Raw genomic sequence first — 14,604 nt, 5'->3', positions numbered from 1 at the left:
AATATTAATAATAAGCATATCTTAAAATAATGATAGAAACCATTACGGTTGTTATTATCAATAATGGTAATATTATATTAAAGTATAATAACAACAACAACAACAACAACTAGATGTGTACATTTTCTGAAGAAAATGTGAGTGGTGCTTGCCATGTCAAAACTCGGTACAGGGCAATTAGTTGGGTCCTTTTTTTCCGCATAAAAAAAAATATATCATTTAACATGTTTTAGCACTTAGCTAATTATTCACATGTAGTTGTTAGCATTAGTCAAAAGAGCCAAACCACATGTCTATACGATATTCTCATCCAGAGATGTAGGTCGTGCCAAATGGTTGCTAGGGTACTCTTTTTAGTTGTTAGGGAGTGGCTTAAAAGCTTCACGCTGATCCTGCAGAACTGATTGTTTGGTGGAGTGCAATGAGCCCCTGCCATGTCTCTGTGACACTGTGATCAAGAGTTATGTTCAATGCTAAATTCCTATAGTGGGAAAACAGTGCACACATTTCCTTCACCATAGTATGTCTATGGTGCAATTTTGGGGGGCTCTTGTGCCCCAGAGGTACAACTTCTACCCCACTGCGAGGTATGGTCTCACACAGCTTGCAAGCTTTTTCAAGTGTGGTGACCCACATGTTTCTATGAAATTCTTACTCGGAGCTATGACCCGTCAAAGCTGGACACAATGCTAAGTCTATGGGTGTTTTGCATGCTTCTTCACTCACTGTGCCAAAATCGTAGAAGGTATATGACAAACAGTGCATTTTTTTTGTACTGAACATACCACTTATCCCTTATAAAATAAATGGAAACACACTGATGTCTGAAAATAAATCCTATCCATTTACCTTCAGGTCTGTGAGGATCTTCTCCAGCCAGGCAGACACACTCTCTGTGGGGCTGGGGTCGGTGCAACCGATGCTGGGCGCCTGTGTCTGGAGCTCTGCCACGGTGGGCTTCAGGACAGTGAAGGTGAGGGGCTTACGGGCTTTCTCCAGCTTACGCTTCTTACAGGGGGGAGACTGAGAGAGATTTAGAAGGAAATTTGTTTTTGTTAACTTTAGAGTGTTTACATGTCAGCTTACATAGAAATACAGTTTTCTTACATGAATAGACGTTTGTTACAGAACAAGGAGATCAATTTAAATCACTGATCTCAGTAGTTCTTAATGTTTTAGCAAAGGTGGTCAATAGAGGGCAGCAAAACACAATGATCACCTTGGCCTTCAATGGGTTCAATGAAACCCTTGTGGGACTCATGCTTATGAATTCAAATGTAAAATTAAATGCAAAACTTCAACTTTGAAAACAAAAATTTGCAACTAACTAAAAAAAATCAATTGAGGCTGAATTACTAAAATGATAAACTAAAGCTAAAAAAAGAAAAAGGCACAAAATTACAAAAATGTTGCTTATTAAAAAAAGTTAACCATTAATAATATATAAATGCTACTAAAATAACACTGTTTTATATGGTTCTTACTCATAATTTAAGTTGAAAATATTACAAAATGTAAAATGAAATGCAGGCCTTCACATTAAAGATAGCTGGGCTCCAGTCTCTATAAATATTTCTGTTTCATATGCCATTTTAATAAGAGTGTTACCAATTTCCATAGCAATATATTCATGAATGATTGCAGTGAATAAGCGTCAACAACAAATCTGCCCAAGGATTCATTTTGACATTATGTGCGCTGCCATAGAAACAAATGAGTCTGAGGACCTGAACAGCTCAGTGTAGCACGAGTTATCTTGTATGCAGAGTAATTTCTGATGCAATGTAAACACTGAATCATGTCCTACTGAGACACAGCGGTCATATTTTGACTTCTCCAGCTCTCATCATAGTGGGTTCTCACACACTGCTTCAGTAACAGAGCATCTGTTGTTAGAGCAGATAAACGTGACTCATCACAAGCCAACAGACCGACCCCCTCAGTGCCGAAAAACACACCACACCCATCATCTGCTCCATCGGTGTGGGCTGCTGTGGTCTTTGGTGACCATTCATCGAAATAGAAGATAAAGTGCACAGTTAATCTGGCATCCATCACAGGATCTTTGTTTCTGTCCTGTTGGAATAAGCAACACATTTAACACAGACTAGACCATACAGCTTAACCGTCTTCCTCGTATAAGGGTAACTGCATTAAGTAAACTGGATTTAGGGACAGTCAGCTAGTTATAGTTTCTGAATAACTCAATGTGCTGAAGTTGCTGGTTCTGCCGTTTGTCAAATTTGTCCCGTCTCAGCAGACAACGGTTAAATGAGGTTTCACACAGGGTCACGGTCTTTGTCAGAGGGCACAAGCAGTGTATTAAATCACTTTGGTAGAAAAGACTGGTCAAAGATAACTGATATATTAAATATGTAATAATGTGTTTAATGCATCAATTTGACATTATTAAAGCTCATTTCTTATTAAAAAAAAAAAAAAAAAAAAAAAAAAAAAAACTAAACTAGGATAGGATCCAACACACAAGCAACAAAATCAAAATAATAAACCCTAATTGGGTTTATTGTTCTATAGTTAAATAGGAATGGCTTTTTCATATTTACATGTTAATTTGTATTTTTCAATCTGAGGTATGACAAGAATTGCATAAATCTAAAGTAAAGAATTGCTACTTTTTCATATACATTTATCTCATGTGTTCTTAGCTTCTGACAGCACTAAACAAGCTAAATCTTAAGAATGATTTATTGTTGGCAACAAAATAGCTTTATTTTTATTTGATTTAATTATTATTTATTATATTTAGAACGTATAAATACCATAATATAATACTAAATCCAATATATTATTATTAATACTAATATTAAAGTGATGATTGTTGTTATTAAATACTTTAACAGTACAAACATATTGCACTAGTAATATATTTCTTTGATAAATTCTATTAAAATTCTGAAAATAAATTGAACCTAAATACAAAGCTGTAACAATAATAATAATAACAATACTCATTTATTATTAATCATGTTAATGATTATTACATATGATAATAATAATTATATTTAATAATAATAATATCATACTGAATGGTGAAAAACAAACAAACAGGCTCTCTCTCTTTTGTCCTTTCATGGCAGATTGTAAGATTTAACATTAAGGCGGTTCCCCATGCAGTCCAGTATCCTTCAACACAAGGAGGCGCCGTTTTCTGACTTTAAGCTGTGAAACTCTACTAAGCATGACAAAATCTCATCCCAGTAAGCAAAATCTATGAACAAAAGCAGACCAAAAATTCACATGAATATTAAAGAACACTGTGTCCACAGTAATTCTCTGTAATGACTAATACTGCTATGAATCTAAATATGACCAGACTAGCATCAACTACAGTGTTTCGTCTCAGATTTATGAAGAATATTGTCAAAAATTGGAAAAACGTGGCTCGGTGCATCTCTACTCATTTGAAGAGCACATAATGGATGAAAACAGACAGATACGTGCATCGATCCACACGCTCCCTCTTAATGAATTTCAATCAGTCTTAATAAGAGCGATGCACTGCTTTTATCCCCTCTTCACCATGAATTATAACCCCCTCCACTCAGTCCATTATTCATCCACCACACATATGCTCCAAGCAGGTTGAGTAGATCCTGCATAAAACAGCTTCCTCTCTCAACACCGAGCCTCTTGATGTGTCTGGAGTGGCTTCGCTCTTAAAAATGAAAAAGATAAATAAAACCATAGGCCTTGAGATTTTAAACGTGCCGAGACTGAGCTGAAAGGTCATTATTCAATTATTGAACACAAGCAGATGATTTCCACAGTGATCCACGGATGCTGACAACCGGCCTCATTGGGTCCTGCTTTAGTGCTGCTTCCTGCCTGGTGACCTCTGACCCCTCAGATCCAGACCCCCCACTATAAATCCACTGCTTCAACAGCTTCAGATCCCGGGCACGCTTTCAGCACTGCGGGGTCCTTTTCAAACCCTACCTTTTTTGTCAGAGTCTTCGCTGTACCCCCTACCTCTCGTGCAATACATTTCACGTCTGGATTGAAGACCTGACTGTCAAAGAGATTGATCTGGCTTCTGTGCGCTCTGCTAATGAGGCTCAGCTGGCTTCAGAGAAGAAGAATGGACACAGGAAGAGGAAAAACTGAAATGGGAGAGAAGCACAGAAGAATGCGGGTGCCATCCAGATCTAGATGTGTCTGTATGCTGGCTGAGGGTAGAGCGGCTCGCAGACAGATATGTTGGCCAATCTTTCTAGTCAAGTGATTGTGAGGAAAAAGGCATCTGGGACTTGGGGAATTCTCCTGAAAGACCATAACAAATCATCCTGCGACCCTTTCTCCATTCCCTCCACCTCTTTTCCCCTTTTATAGCCCTTCTGAAATGCGTGACTATATGACACCGTCACCCTGTCTGGGCAACTGTTGCTAAGAAGGAGCTGTGCTGTGCCTTAGGAAGCAGGTCAAGTGTATCTGATGGAATGGGCTTAAGATGCATTATTAAAAAGACGTCCGAGCCCAGTCAATATTCAGCAGGTGTTGCTTTCCCAAACACAAATGCATCAGACAGACTGGGTGCATGGGTTATGTGAGGACGAGCTGACTCTAAACGGAGGCAAACACTCTCTACTAGGGATGCACGATATTGGATTTTGGCCGATATTCGATATGCCGATATTTTCAAAATAATTTTGGCCGATGCCGATACCGATATCGATACATACACATATACATATACATATACATATATATATATATATATATATATATATATATATATATATATATATTTAAACTTTAATTTTACTGAAGAGAAATCCATGTATCTCTTCTGTACTGATTCTACCATAAATGTATTGTTTGACAAATGTAGACAGACATTCACATCTGAAAAACAGGTCAATTATTTCACTTGGAGAATATCGGTTTGGCTCATCGGCAGAAATATTCATATCGGCCGATACCGATGATGGTCATTTTAAGCTTTTATCGGCCGATACCGATGTTGTGCCGATATTATCGTGCATCCCTACTCTCTACGGTCTATAAAGTAATGCAGGAAGTGCTCAGAGCTTACAGGCACAGGAACGTCATCATAGAAACTCCAAGCCAGGGCCCAGCGCATGGTCCGACCTTGACAGAACTCTGTGTGCGTTACTTTGAGCACCTGTGAAAGGACAAAAGATGAAGAGGATCTCATTAGTGGTGATTAAAACATAAAACAGCCTGTGAATCTTACAGAAACCATCAAGAGAGGTCTGGGTTATATTAAAGATCATATTTTACAGAAAATCATATTTTGAATAAAGAAAGGATAATTTTTAGGACTGCATTCTGACATATTCATGACAATGAAGCACATTTCTCTCCCAAATCTGCATTTCTTAATGCATTACTGCATTACTTTATTACTTAGCAAAATAAAAAATAAAAAAATCAATCTTTGTTAGCAATAAATTTTTATTAGCATAGTTTATTTACAACAGGTATAATTCAGTACAACATATACTACCATGACTTATGTCTACCATTGCTTTTTATAATTAGAGTTACATAGTATATCGGTATCGTATCATTTATCTGTTGTTACAGATTCTTTTATTTTTTCAGGATAATGGATATTGGATGTTTAATTGTTCATAATCATTTCAACTATTTTTATATTTAGACTACCTTTGCCATCATTTAATGCTCACTTTAATGCTCACAAAAATCCAATCGTCCACATGGACTGCTTGGACACAAATACAGACAAATCTTTAAAAACCCATTTCAATGTCATTCAAATTTGCCACATGAATATACATTTTGATAATGTTTGATGTCACGGATAAATTACTGGTGTCACATACATACATACACCCACACACGCACACACACACACACACACACACACACACACACACACACACAAAAAAAGAAACTCTTCAATGTATAATTCACACAATGGGGAGTGTGTTTCAACAGACATTTGGATGTTAGGGGTGAACTATAGGGTGAAATCAAATCCCACTGCTCTTCAGTAAAAAAAACACCACTCGGGTTTGACCTTTCCAGGCAGAGGGCATTCAAACAACAGATAAAAGCATGGAAAAAAAGAGAGAGGAAAGTGAGAGGGCAACAAGAACGAGAGAAAGAACCTCATTAGCATATTAATTAGAGCCACAGTGGCGAGAGGAGGAACTGCTGGACGCTGACCAGGAGAACAATGACACTAATGAAGGGTGACGGGACTCTGACACCTTCAGATGAATCAAAGCAGACTGACTGACACCAGACTAATAACCTGTGAGCAGGGAGAATGCCTTTCATTCACAGATATCACAGCGTTCTGACTGTACAGACACAGACGCAGGAGCTAATGATGCCTAATTAACTAATGAAATCTGCTCCATTAGCGCTCCCTGTCATGGTACGTTTTTAGGCCACGCTAGTGAAACTCATCAAGATGAATTAACCTGAAGTCTTGGGGAAACGCCCACTCATTTATCTGTAAAGATCTGAGAGGCAAAAAACAAACATGCATGCAGTGGTCCAAGCTCAACTCACCCCTTGTTTCCGAAGCTCATCTTTCAAAGGTGCCAGGCTACACTTCTTTCCCAGCATGCAACTGTACCACCTGTAAACAGAAAAAAGGGCTTGTGAAACCACCAGCCTGGACACCTGATCCATGGGAGCACATCAAATAAGCTGCAGGATGCAGAACCGTGGGTTGAATGTGGGCTCGCTCTGTGGGAACGGTCAGTTGGGCTACACTTTATATTTATAAGATGAGGCGCGATGTTTAATTAAAAACCCCACCTCGACAGGGAGCTTTGAAGCTGTGCATGAGACAAAAAATCAATGAATATCCACCATTATAAAAAAAGATGAGGCTTCATCTGCCAGTGCCCACGGAGAGAGGGAGGATAACACGGTTTATGCATAAGTGATTGGTGCTCAACTCTTCATTTTCAAGTTCTTTTGGTTTCTTAATTGACAGAATCTTGCTTTTAATCGCTGAGGAATATCTTAAAGGTCAGCATGAAGCATGTTCACAACCCATTTTATCTCTATAATACGACATTTATGAGTCAAACCGTATACTCAGTGAATAAATGTAGGGAAAGACTTGATTTTATCAACCTATTGGGACATGGAGGTTCATTATGGAGGACAGACAGCACCCATTTTTAACTAGGATTTGTGAGCAAAACGTGGGGCTTAAAGGTCATTTTCACTTTCAAGAGCTTCCTGATGTATTCCTTCCTGAAATCCATCATTTGCTATTAATGCCATAACTTTTTATTCATCACCATTTCCTGCCACTATATACATATTACATCACAGGACGTGATTTTATTTATGTATTATTAACCTTTGTATTACTGCTGATTTGAACTATTTAAAAGAAAAATATTAATGACTGCATTATCTAACCGTATCAAACTAAAATGCCTAAATAGCTATTTAAATATTAATTCAATAAAGTAAATATGAATTTAATATTTCATTTAATTTAATTTATAAATCATACAGCAAATACTTGTAAACATTATTTTGCCTTTTAATATTTGCTTTTATAATTATATTAATTTTATTCATAAACAGTATTATTTTTAAAATATTATGCTTTTTTTTACGATCATTACAAAGAAATTTAAAATGATGAAGTCAATGTGAAGTGGTGATTTAAAAATTTTAACATTTTTGGGCAACGTAATAAATCATATGGCCATTAAATCATGTTTGTCCTGACATCATTGTAAAGTCAAATAGATTCAGCAGCAAAGCACTTAACGAGAGCCATTTTATCTTTAGAAAATAACCAAATCAGTCGTGCACAATTAGACACAGACCAACTCCTGCTGACTTTAACAACTAACAGAGTCATGTATAGACCCTGCTGTAGCTGATATTTGTTGGGCGGTGGCTTGGGGTTATCAAAGGACAATCTACCACAAGAACAAGGGAGTGCAGATGAACACACATTACTGCATATGGAGCCTAAGGGGTCTGACAATCGGTTCATTTTGTGGAATTAAATATTAAAGAGCCCTAATATCCACACATGCTCTCCGAAGTGTAGTGGAGGGAGGCTGTGTACTCAGCATCTATCAGGCCTTGGAAAGGGGGTGTTTATTCATTCTCTTTAGTTATCAGACCCCGAGGAGGAAATAGTAACAATTACGATTTCAATAGCACAGATTGTCTGGCATGAGGAAAAATCAGAGTTGTATTTAGTTTGTAAGTGAGACTGGAGGAAGACTGGCAGTAATTACAGATCTGAGGGGTTGGAGGGGAAGTAGCATCTCAGAGGGCCAATCAGAATGCCTGGCTGGTTCTACGGGCACCTGCACGCGTACACACACACACACACACACACACACACACACACACGCTGCTTTTACGACAGTCTGCTCGCGTAGTCTGAGCCCATGAGAGAGGAAGCTGGTAACACGGCGAGATGGAAGAGTGCCCAGCTTCCCCTGCGGACACCAGTCAAATCTCAACACAAGCAGAAGACACATAAAAACACTGAAAGGTTTAGAACTATATTTGATATTACATCCAAACAGTGAAGCTGGAACGACCACGTTCCTCTTGGGGCTCAGCTCATGACATGGTTAATCAGGCCTAATGTTGGGTGCTCTGCCGCCCCTCTCTGCCCGCTTCACTCCAGCGCTCCACTGACAGTCCTGGCACAGGGGGGCTCGCCGTCTGCCCCAGTCACACACACAGCTGCTCCCGTCAGGCGGCCCGGATACCGCCTCGGGTAATTATTTACTTTGCCTGTCAATTAATTACGCAAACTCTGTATGACAGATCCATCCCAGAATCCATCTGCCCTGCCCCTTTTGTCAGCATGGCCTCTTCCCCTCTCTGGCTCTGTCAGTAGAAAACACCTCCTCCTCAGATCTGGACACAGGCGGCGGTTTACTCCCTTCATGTGTTGACATCAGTGCCAGACTGATATATCAGTCACTATTTGCCAATTTTGAGAGTTTTGGCATCAACCGATAGCTATCAGATAAAAGTTTCATAGTTCAAAATTTTTATCCAAAGTGACATAGAAATGAGGAATACAACAATAAATTCCTCATATAGAGGCAAATAAACACAAGTGCTTGCCTTTTAATACTAATTTTCTGATATCAGATATCATCCCGAATAGTAAAAATTAGAACAATTTTTCTAAAGTGTAATTTTTTAAATATATTTTTTATTTCTTTTATTTTTATTCCTCATTCTCTCAATTACTACTATAATACTAGATAAAAACATCAATTTAAAAAAAAAAAAAAAATTCGATAGATAAGACATTTTTTAAACATTAAATCAATTTTAATTTATACTTTACATTATATAATAAATATTATATGTAAATATTTAAATTTACATTCATGTATTCTCTGAGTTATATTATTGTATGTATTCTGTCAAATAAAATATATATATATATATATATATATATATATATATATATATATATATATTTTTTTTTTTTTTTTTTTATGTATTTGTGTGTGAGAATAATATACAAAATTGACAAATATTCCATGTATTATATATTTATTTTCTTTAGAGTCCCATAAACCACATATGCAAGAATGTGTGTGTGTGTATATATGTATGCATGTTACCTAAGCCTCTTCTTTAGTTGCAGACTGTCATGGATGATCCTTTTCACAAACTCCAGCTCCCCACCCTCAGCCATGATCTCAGTGACCCCTCCAGTGTTGACGGAGCTGGGTGGAGGTCTGCGGGAGTTCCTCGAATTCACCCCCTGATGGAGGGGACAGAAAAGAAGGGAAGAAAGAACTGATAACAGCTATTGTCATGTACACAAAGAGACAGATACTGCTAGAAAACAGCCTGGGGGTTGTACAGCCCTTGTGTGTAGTGTCAAACACCCGAGCTGAAGGTACCTTCGCTTCTAACTGGTTGGCAAAGAAAGGTGGATTGCACATGCAGAAATCATAGACAATGGACTCATCCTTGAGCGCATCCATCAGCAGAGTCTTCTGGGGTACCTTCACCACTGCAACACACACATTTATGTGGTTCAGTGGGTTAAATCACATATAAAACTGTCAAGCTCTCTCTTTGGATCACACACACACACACACACACACACACACACACACACACACACACACACACACACACCACACCTACCTTTAATGAGCTCCGCCAGGTGGTTTTGCTCAACGTTCTTCTTTGCATAATTAAAGCAGATGTCATCCACTTCTGTGGCGAGGAAGAACCAGCCATTCATAGTGGCTCCCAGCAAGGGGTAAATACAGGAGGCACCAGTACCTGCACAAAGCCAAAACCTGTCACATTATGAGCTTAAATACAAATGAAGAGTGGTGATCTGCTTCCAAGTCTTTAACTAAACACATGCTTTATCTAGTGACAACACTTCAGATCAACAGTACGGTTCAAAGAATCATGAATACTTTATGGTGTTATTGTATCAATTTCACATATTTTGTATCTAAACTAAGCTCAGAATATCCGATCACCTTAGTTAGGTTAGGGTTGGTTAAATATTATCATATATTGCTATATGATAATATTTAACTACATTTGTCCTCTAGGAAAGGAGAACTTAAACGTGAAATTAAAACTATTAACTATATTTCAGAAGTGAACTATTCACATTTCAAATAAAAAACAAACAAATGTGTATGCTATTCAAAAGATCCATGCAATATTTTTGTTAGTTTCACCACAAAATATACAGAGCAGTAAAAAAAAAACAGTTCTATCAAACAATTTTACCACCATATGTTAAAAGTCTTAAATAAGTATTAGTATGATAATATGAAGTGCAAGCGATTGCTTGACAGAGTGACGTATGACTATAATGCAGTTAGACTGAGGCAGGACAGCTCTGGTCATCCATTATGCAGCCAGGCAGCCTTAAAATGGACTGAAATTTAGCAGAACTAAAAGATGATCCTCATAAGATCTGAAGACAAGAGATTTAGAGCTATTCATCATATGTGTGACACTAACAGCTAATCTCATCCCAGAGCTGGCAAAGGTCTTCAGTCTGCAACCCGATCAACAGAGCCACAACTATATTATCCACACACTCTGACGCAACAGCTGAAAGTGTATGGGTGATCACCACCAGTGGAGATGAAAGAAACACACAACTTTTCTGGTTTTAATCTGCAAACCGTCTAGATTCATTATATGTAATGAATCTAGAATACATGACAGTTTCACTCACTCACACATAGACAATTGTGACCCATCCCTACAGATACCAACAGTAAACATGGACAGTTTTTTGTATAAACCAACTAAATGCACCACCAAACCCTGTACCACCAGCCTGAGGGAACGCAAAGGGCTTTAACAGGATCACACCGGTGAGTGTGAGCCGGCTTACCGATGTCGATGCCCCTCCGTGGGTTCCCCTGCCCCCCAATCAGGTCCTCCACCCAGTGGATGTAGTTAAGGCGGAGCGGCACAGTGGGGATGAGCCGTTCCAGGGGGATCTCGATGGTTAGGCCAAAATCCTCTTTCAGCAGGGTGCATGTGAGAGCTCGAACAGCCTCTGGGTCCTTGAAGTTGAGCCTGCAGGAGGGATGGAGTTTAGTGGGGTATAATAGACAAAAAAACCACAGAAAAGAATCAGCTAATAGCCATCTTTAAAAACACACCACATAGCCTCTTCTCAATTCATTAGTGCTCATCGTAAAAACATCCATGCCGAGAAACACAATGAAGCAGCAGCTGCTGCTGGTTTGCAAAAATGTATTAATGGAATAAATGCCTTCATAATCACTGTCCCTTTCTCTCTAAATTCTTAATGTAGATCTTAAAGCATTCAGCGAGAGTAACGTCACGTTTCTGCGCTTCTAAAAGCCAGGAGGGTGAGGCAGGTGTAATTAGGGAGCCTTCACACCCCTATAGATGTAATTAAACGCTCCATGCTGCAGACCATGTCTGGCACCTCCGAAGGGAAGCAAGATGTGCGTGTGAGCCACACAGATAGGATACTGTGGAAAGAAGCCATGGTGTGTGAAATGCTATTTTACAGAGCCTTTAAAAACACCTGCACCCCACCTTAAGCATAAGCGCTCCTCACAAAAGGGATGTGGGACATAAAAGGACAGAACATTCTCTCTAAGTGATGGCTGCACTGGGCTTAAACAGACATGTGTAAGCATTACCAATTTTAAAAGAAAGTGCTTCAGCCCAAAATTGTCTTATGACTGTGACATTACATTTGAGGTGTCAATACGTTAAGGAGGGAAAATGCAAGTTAATGCAAAAGGAAAAGCATTTCTGCAGTTTGAATAGCATTTTGGCTGCTCAAGAGCACAACACAAGAAAGCAAACATTCCAACCGCAGCCGTTCATGTGAAAAATCCAATACACCTATATCTTTATAATTTATTAACACATTAGCCCTAATTAATCCAGCCATCCAATCCAGCCTATTAATCTTTAAAATGTGACCTTGGGAATTAAATATGAATATGGATGCTATAGAAGGATTATACTGGTTACCACTTAACAGGATTACACGCAATAATAATAAAGCACAAATGGAGATAGTAAATAAAACAAGGAGTGTAGATTTTACAAAAGAGGCCAGAAATGACATAATGGAGACCCAGCAGCTCACAGAGTGACTGCGGCTGACCTTGCATCCGTCAGGTCATAATCAGTGTGCAGAGATGAAGCTGCGAGAACCGTTATCCTGCGCTCTATTTTTAGCCTCCACTTGAATGGCTCGGCTCACAGGATGAAGGCCGAGTGCCGCAGCCCAGCGGTCTCCACAGTAACCGCTACACCCGCCCCGCAGAGAAGTGTGTGTCAGTGGAGCAGTGGAGCTATGGATGTGTGTTAGTGTGTGAGAGGACGTGATGCTGACGTGAGGTGGGTGTGTGTATGGGCAGATTAGATCCCGGATGAGAAACTCAGAAACTGCAACCCTCTGACTCAAGGACTCAGAGAGGAATGACTCTAAATTAAGAAAAAAAGACTGCAAAAGGAAGGTTTACTGGGTAGAAAACAGAAGATTCAGAAAGAGATCATAATAAGCTCTGCAGTCATGATAACCAAGGTTCATATCAGAAGTGTTAAAAAGCAAAAACTGCACCATTAAGATTTTTACTACTACTACATTTGGTGTGAAATCAGAGTCCTGAAAGAAAAGCACTGCTCTAACCAATCAGACTAACACAATGGCACAGCATGAATTTACTCATCAGCACCGCAAGGTCACCTCTAGAGCCACCATTTAGCCATGTTTTAATCCACCGAACTCAAATGCTTCCAAACCCAACCATTAACAAACATAGCATGGATGCTGAACACACTCCAGTTTTTTTATCGTGTTCTGTGAGAACAAAGAATCTAGCGGTGCAGTTTTAATAAGTTGAGAACGGAGAGCCAAGCAGTCTTGTGAGGATTGACGTTCCACCAACTGTCAGGTTTTGTCAGCACGTCAAATCTCTAGTCGACCAGGATCTCGTTTCAACTTAACACTGCTGTAAACACAAGCCCGCCGAATATCCTGAGGACTTTCACCTCTGAGATTTGAGGAAGGTTTCTGAAAGCAGACTAACTGCAGTTACATCATTTACAATAAGCTATCATCATTTACTTATACCATTATTCCAAACCTGTTTGACTTCCTTTTTTCTGTGGAAAACAAATGAAGAGGATTCGAATAATATCCAAGCTGCTCTTTTCCTTACAATGAAAGTGAATGGTGACGCTCAGTCTAGTCTTTGTGTGTAGCTGTCATTTTAGTTTTTATTCATTTTAGTCACGTTCATACTCTTTTGAGTTGAGTCAAGGTTCTGTCAACTAAAAGTCTGAGCATTGTATTTTAGTCAGAATTATCCATGACTATTTGCGTCTAGTTTTAGTCAATTGTATTTTAGTCAACTGTATTTTAGTCTCTTTTTAGTAATGCAATTCTATTTAACCCAGTCAATATAGTATAAGTACCTAGTAGTATAGACGAAAACCAAAGGTTATCTTATTATATTATTGTTACAATATTTATTTTACCTACCAAACATGTTAGAAGTACAAACATCAGTCCCTTTCTCTGTGTCAGACTTAACTTTGTTTGTTGTCTTATAAATTATGCCACGAGTGGGGTTTGAGGAAGTGATGTCCCCGTGTCTGCACAGTGCGACCTGATGCAGCCCCTGAAGTGAGACACAGGAAACAGAAATACTGCAAAATAATAGTAATAACGCAACTAAACGAGACTAAATAACGCTAATCACATTTTGTTTTGGTCAACGAAAATGAAGACATTTTAGCACATTTAGTTTTTATTTTGTAAATCACATTTGGTCCTTTTTTTATTCATCAACAATATTGCATTATACATTTAAAGGGAGGGGGGTGAAATGCTATTTCATGCATACTGAGTTTTTTACACTGTTAAAGAGTTGGATTCCCATGCTAAACATGGACAAAGTTTCAAAAATTAAGTTCATAATATACTAAGTCCAAAAATACTCCTTCCGGTTTGTCACAAGTTTCGGAAAGTTTTTTTTGAGTATGGCTCTGTGTGACGTTAGATGGAGCGGAATTTCCTTATATGGGTCCTAGGGCAGGTCTGCCAGAAGAGCGCGCGCTCCCGTATAGCAGAGCAAT

General features: G+C 38.7%; 1 protein-coding gene across 2 annotated transcripts in view; it reads right to left on the bottom strand.

Moving 5' to 3' along the window:
• The window catches only part of mettl16 (methyltransferase 16, N6-methyladenosin), a 28,284-nt gene that overhangs the window by 830 nt on the left and 12,850 nt on the right, over positions 1-14,604 (bottom strand). For both annotated transcript variants that reach the window (XM_052576827.1, XM_052576828.1), the window contains exons 3-9: positions 11,363-11,550; positions 10,135-10,275; positions 9,885-9,997; positions 9,600-9,742; positions 6,526-6,595; positions 5,054-5,143; positions 850-1,023 (exon numbers count right to left, since the gene is read on the bottom strand). In XM_052576827.1, the coding sequence (XP_052432787.1) occupies positions 850-1,023; positions 5,054-5,143; positions 6,526-6,595; positions 9,600-9,742; positions 9,885-9,997; positions 10,135-10,275; positions 11,363-11,550 (919 nt within the window). The remainder of the gene's footprint in view (positions 1-849; positions 1,024-5,053; positions 5,144-6,525; positions 6,596-9,599; positions 9,743-9,884; positions 9,998-10,134; positions 10,276-11,362; positions 11,551-14,604) is intronic.

This window comes from Carassius gibelio, chromosome B15, assembly GCF_023724105.1.
Source record: "Carassius gibelio isolate Cgi1373 ecotype wild population from Czech Republic chromosome B15, carGib1.2-hapl.c, whole genome shotgun sequence".
NCBI classification, from domain to species: Eukaryota; Metazoa; Chordata; class Actinopteri; order Cypriniformes; family Cyprinidae; genus Carassius; species Carassius gibelio.
This window is presented reverse-complemented; position numbering and strand designations above follow the sequence as displayed.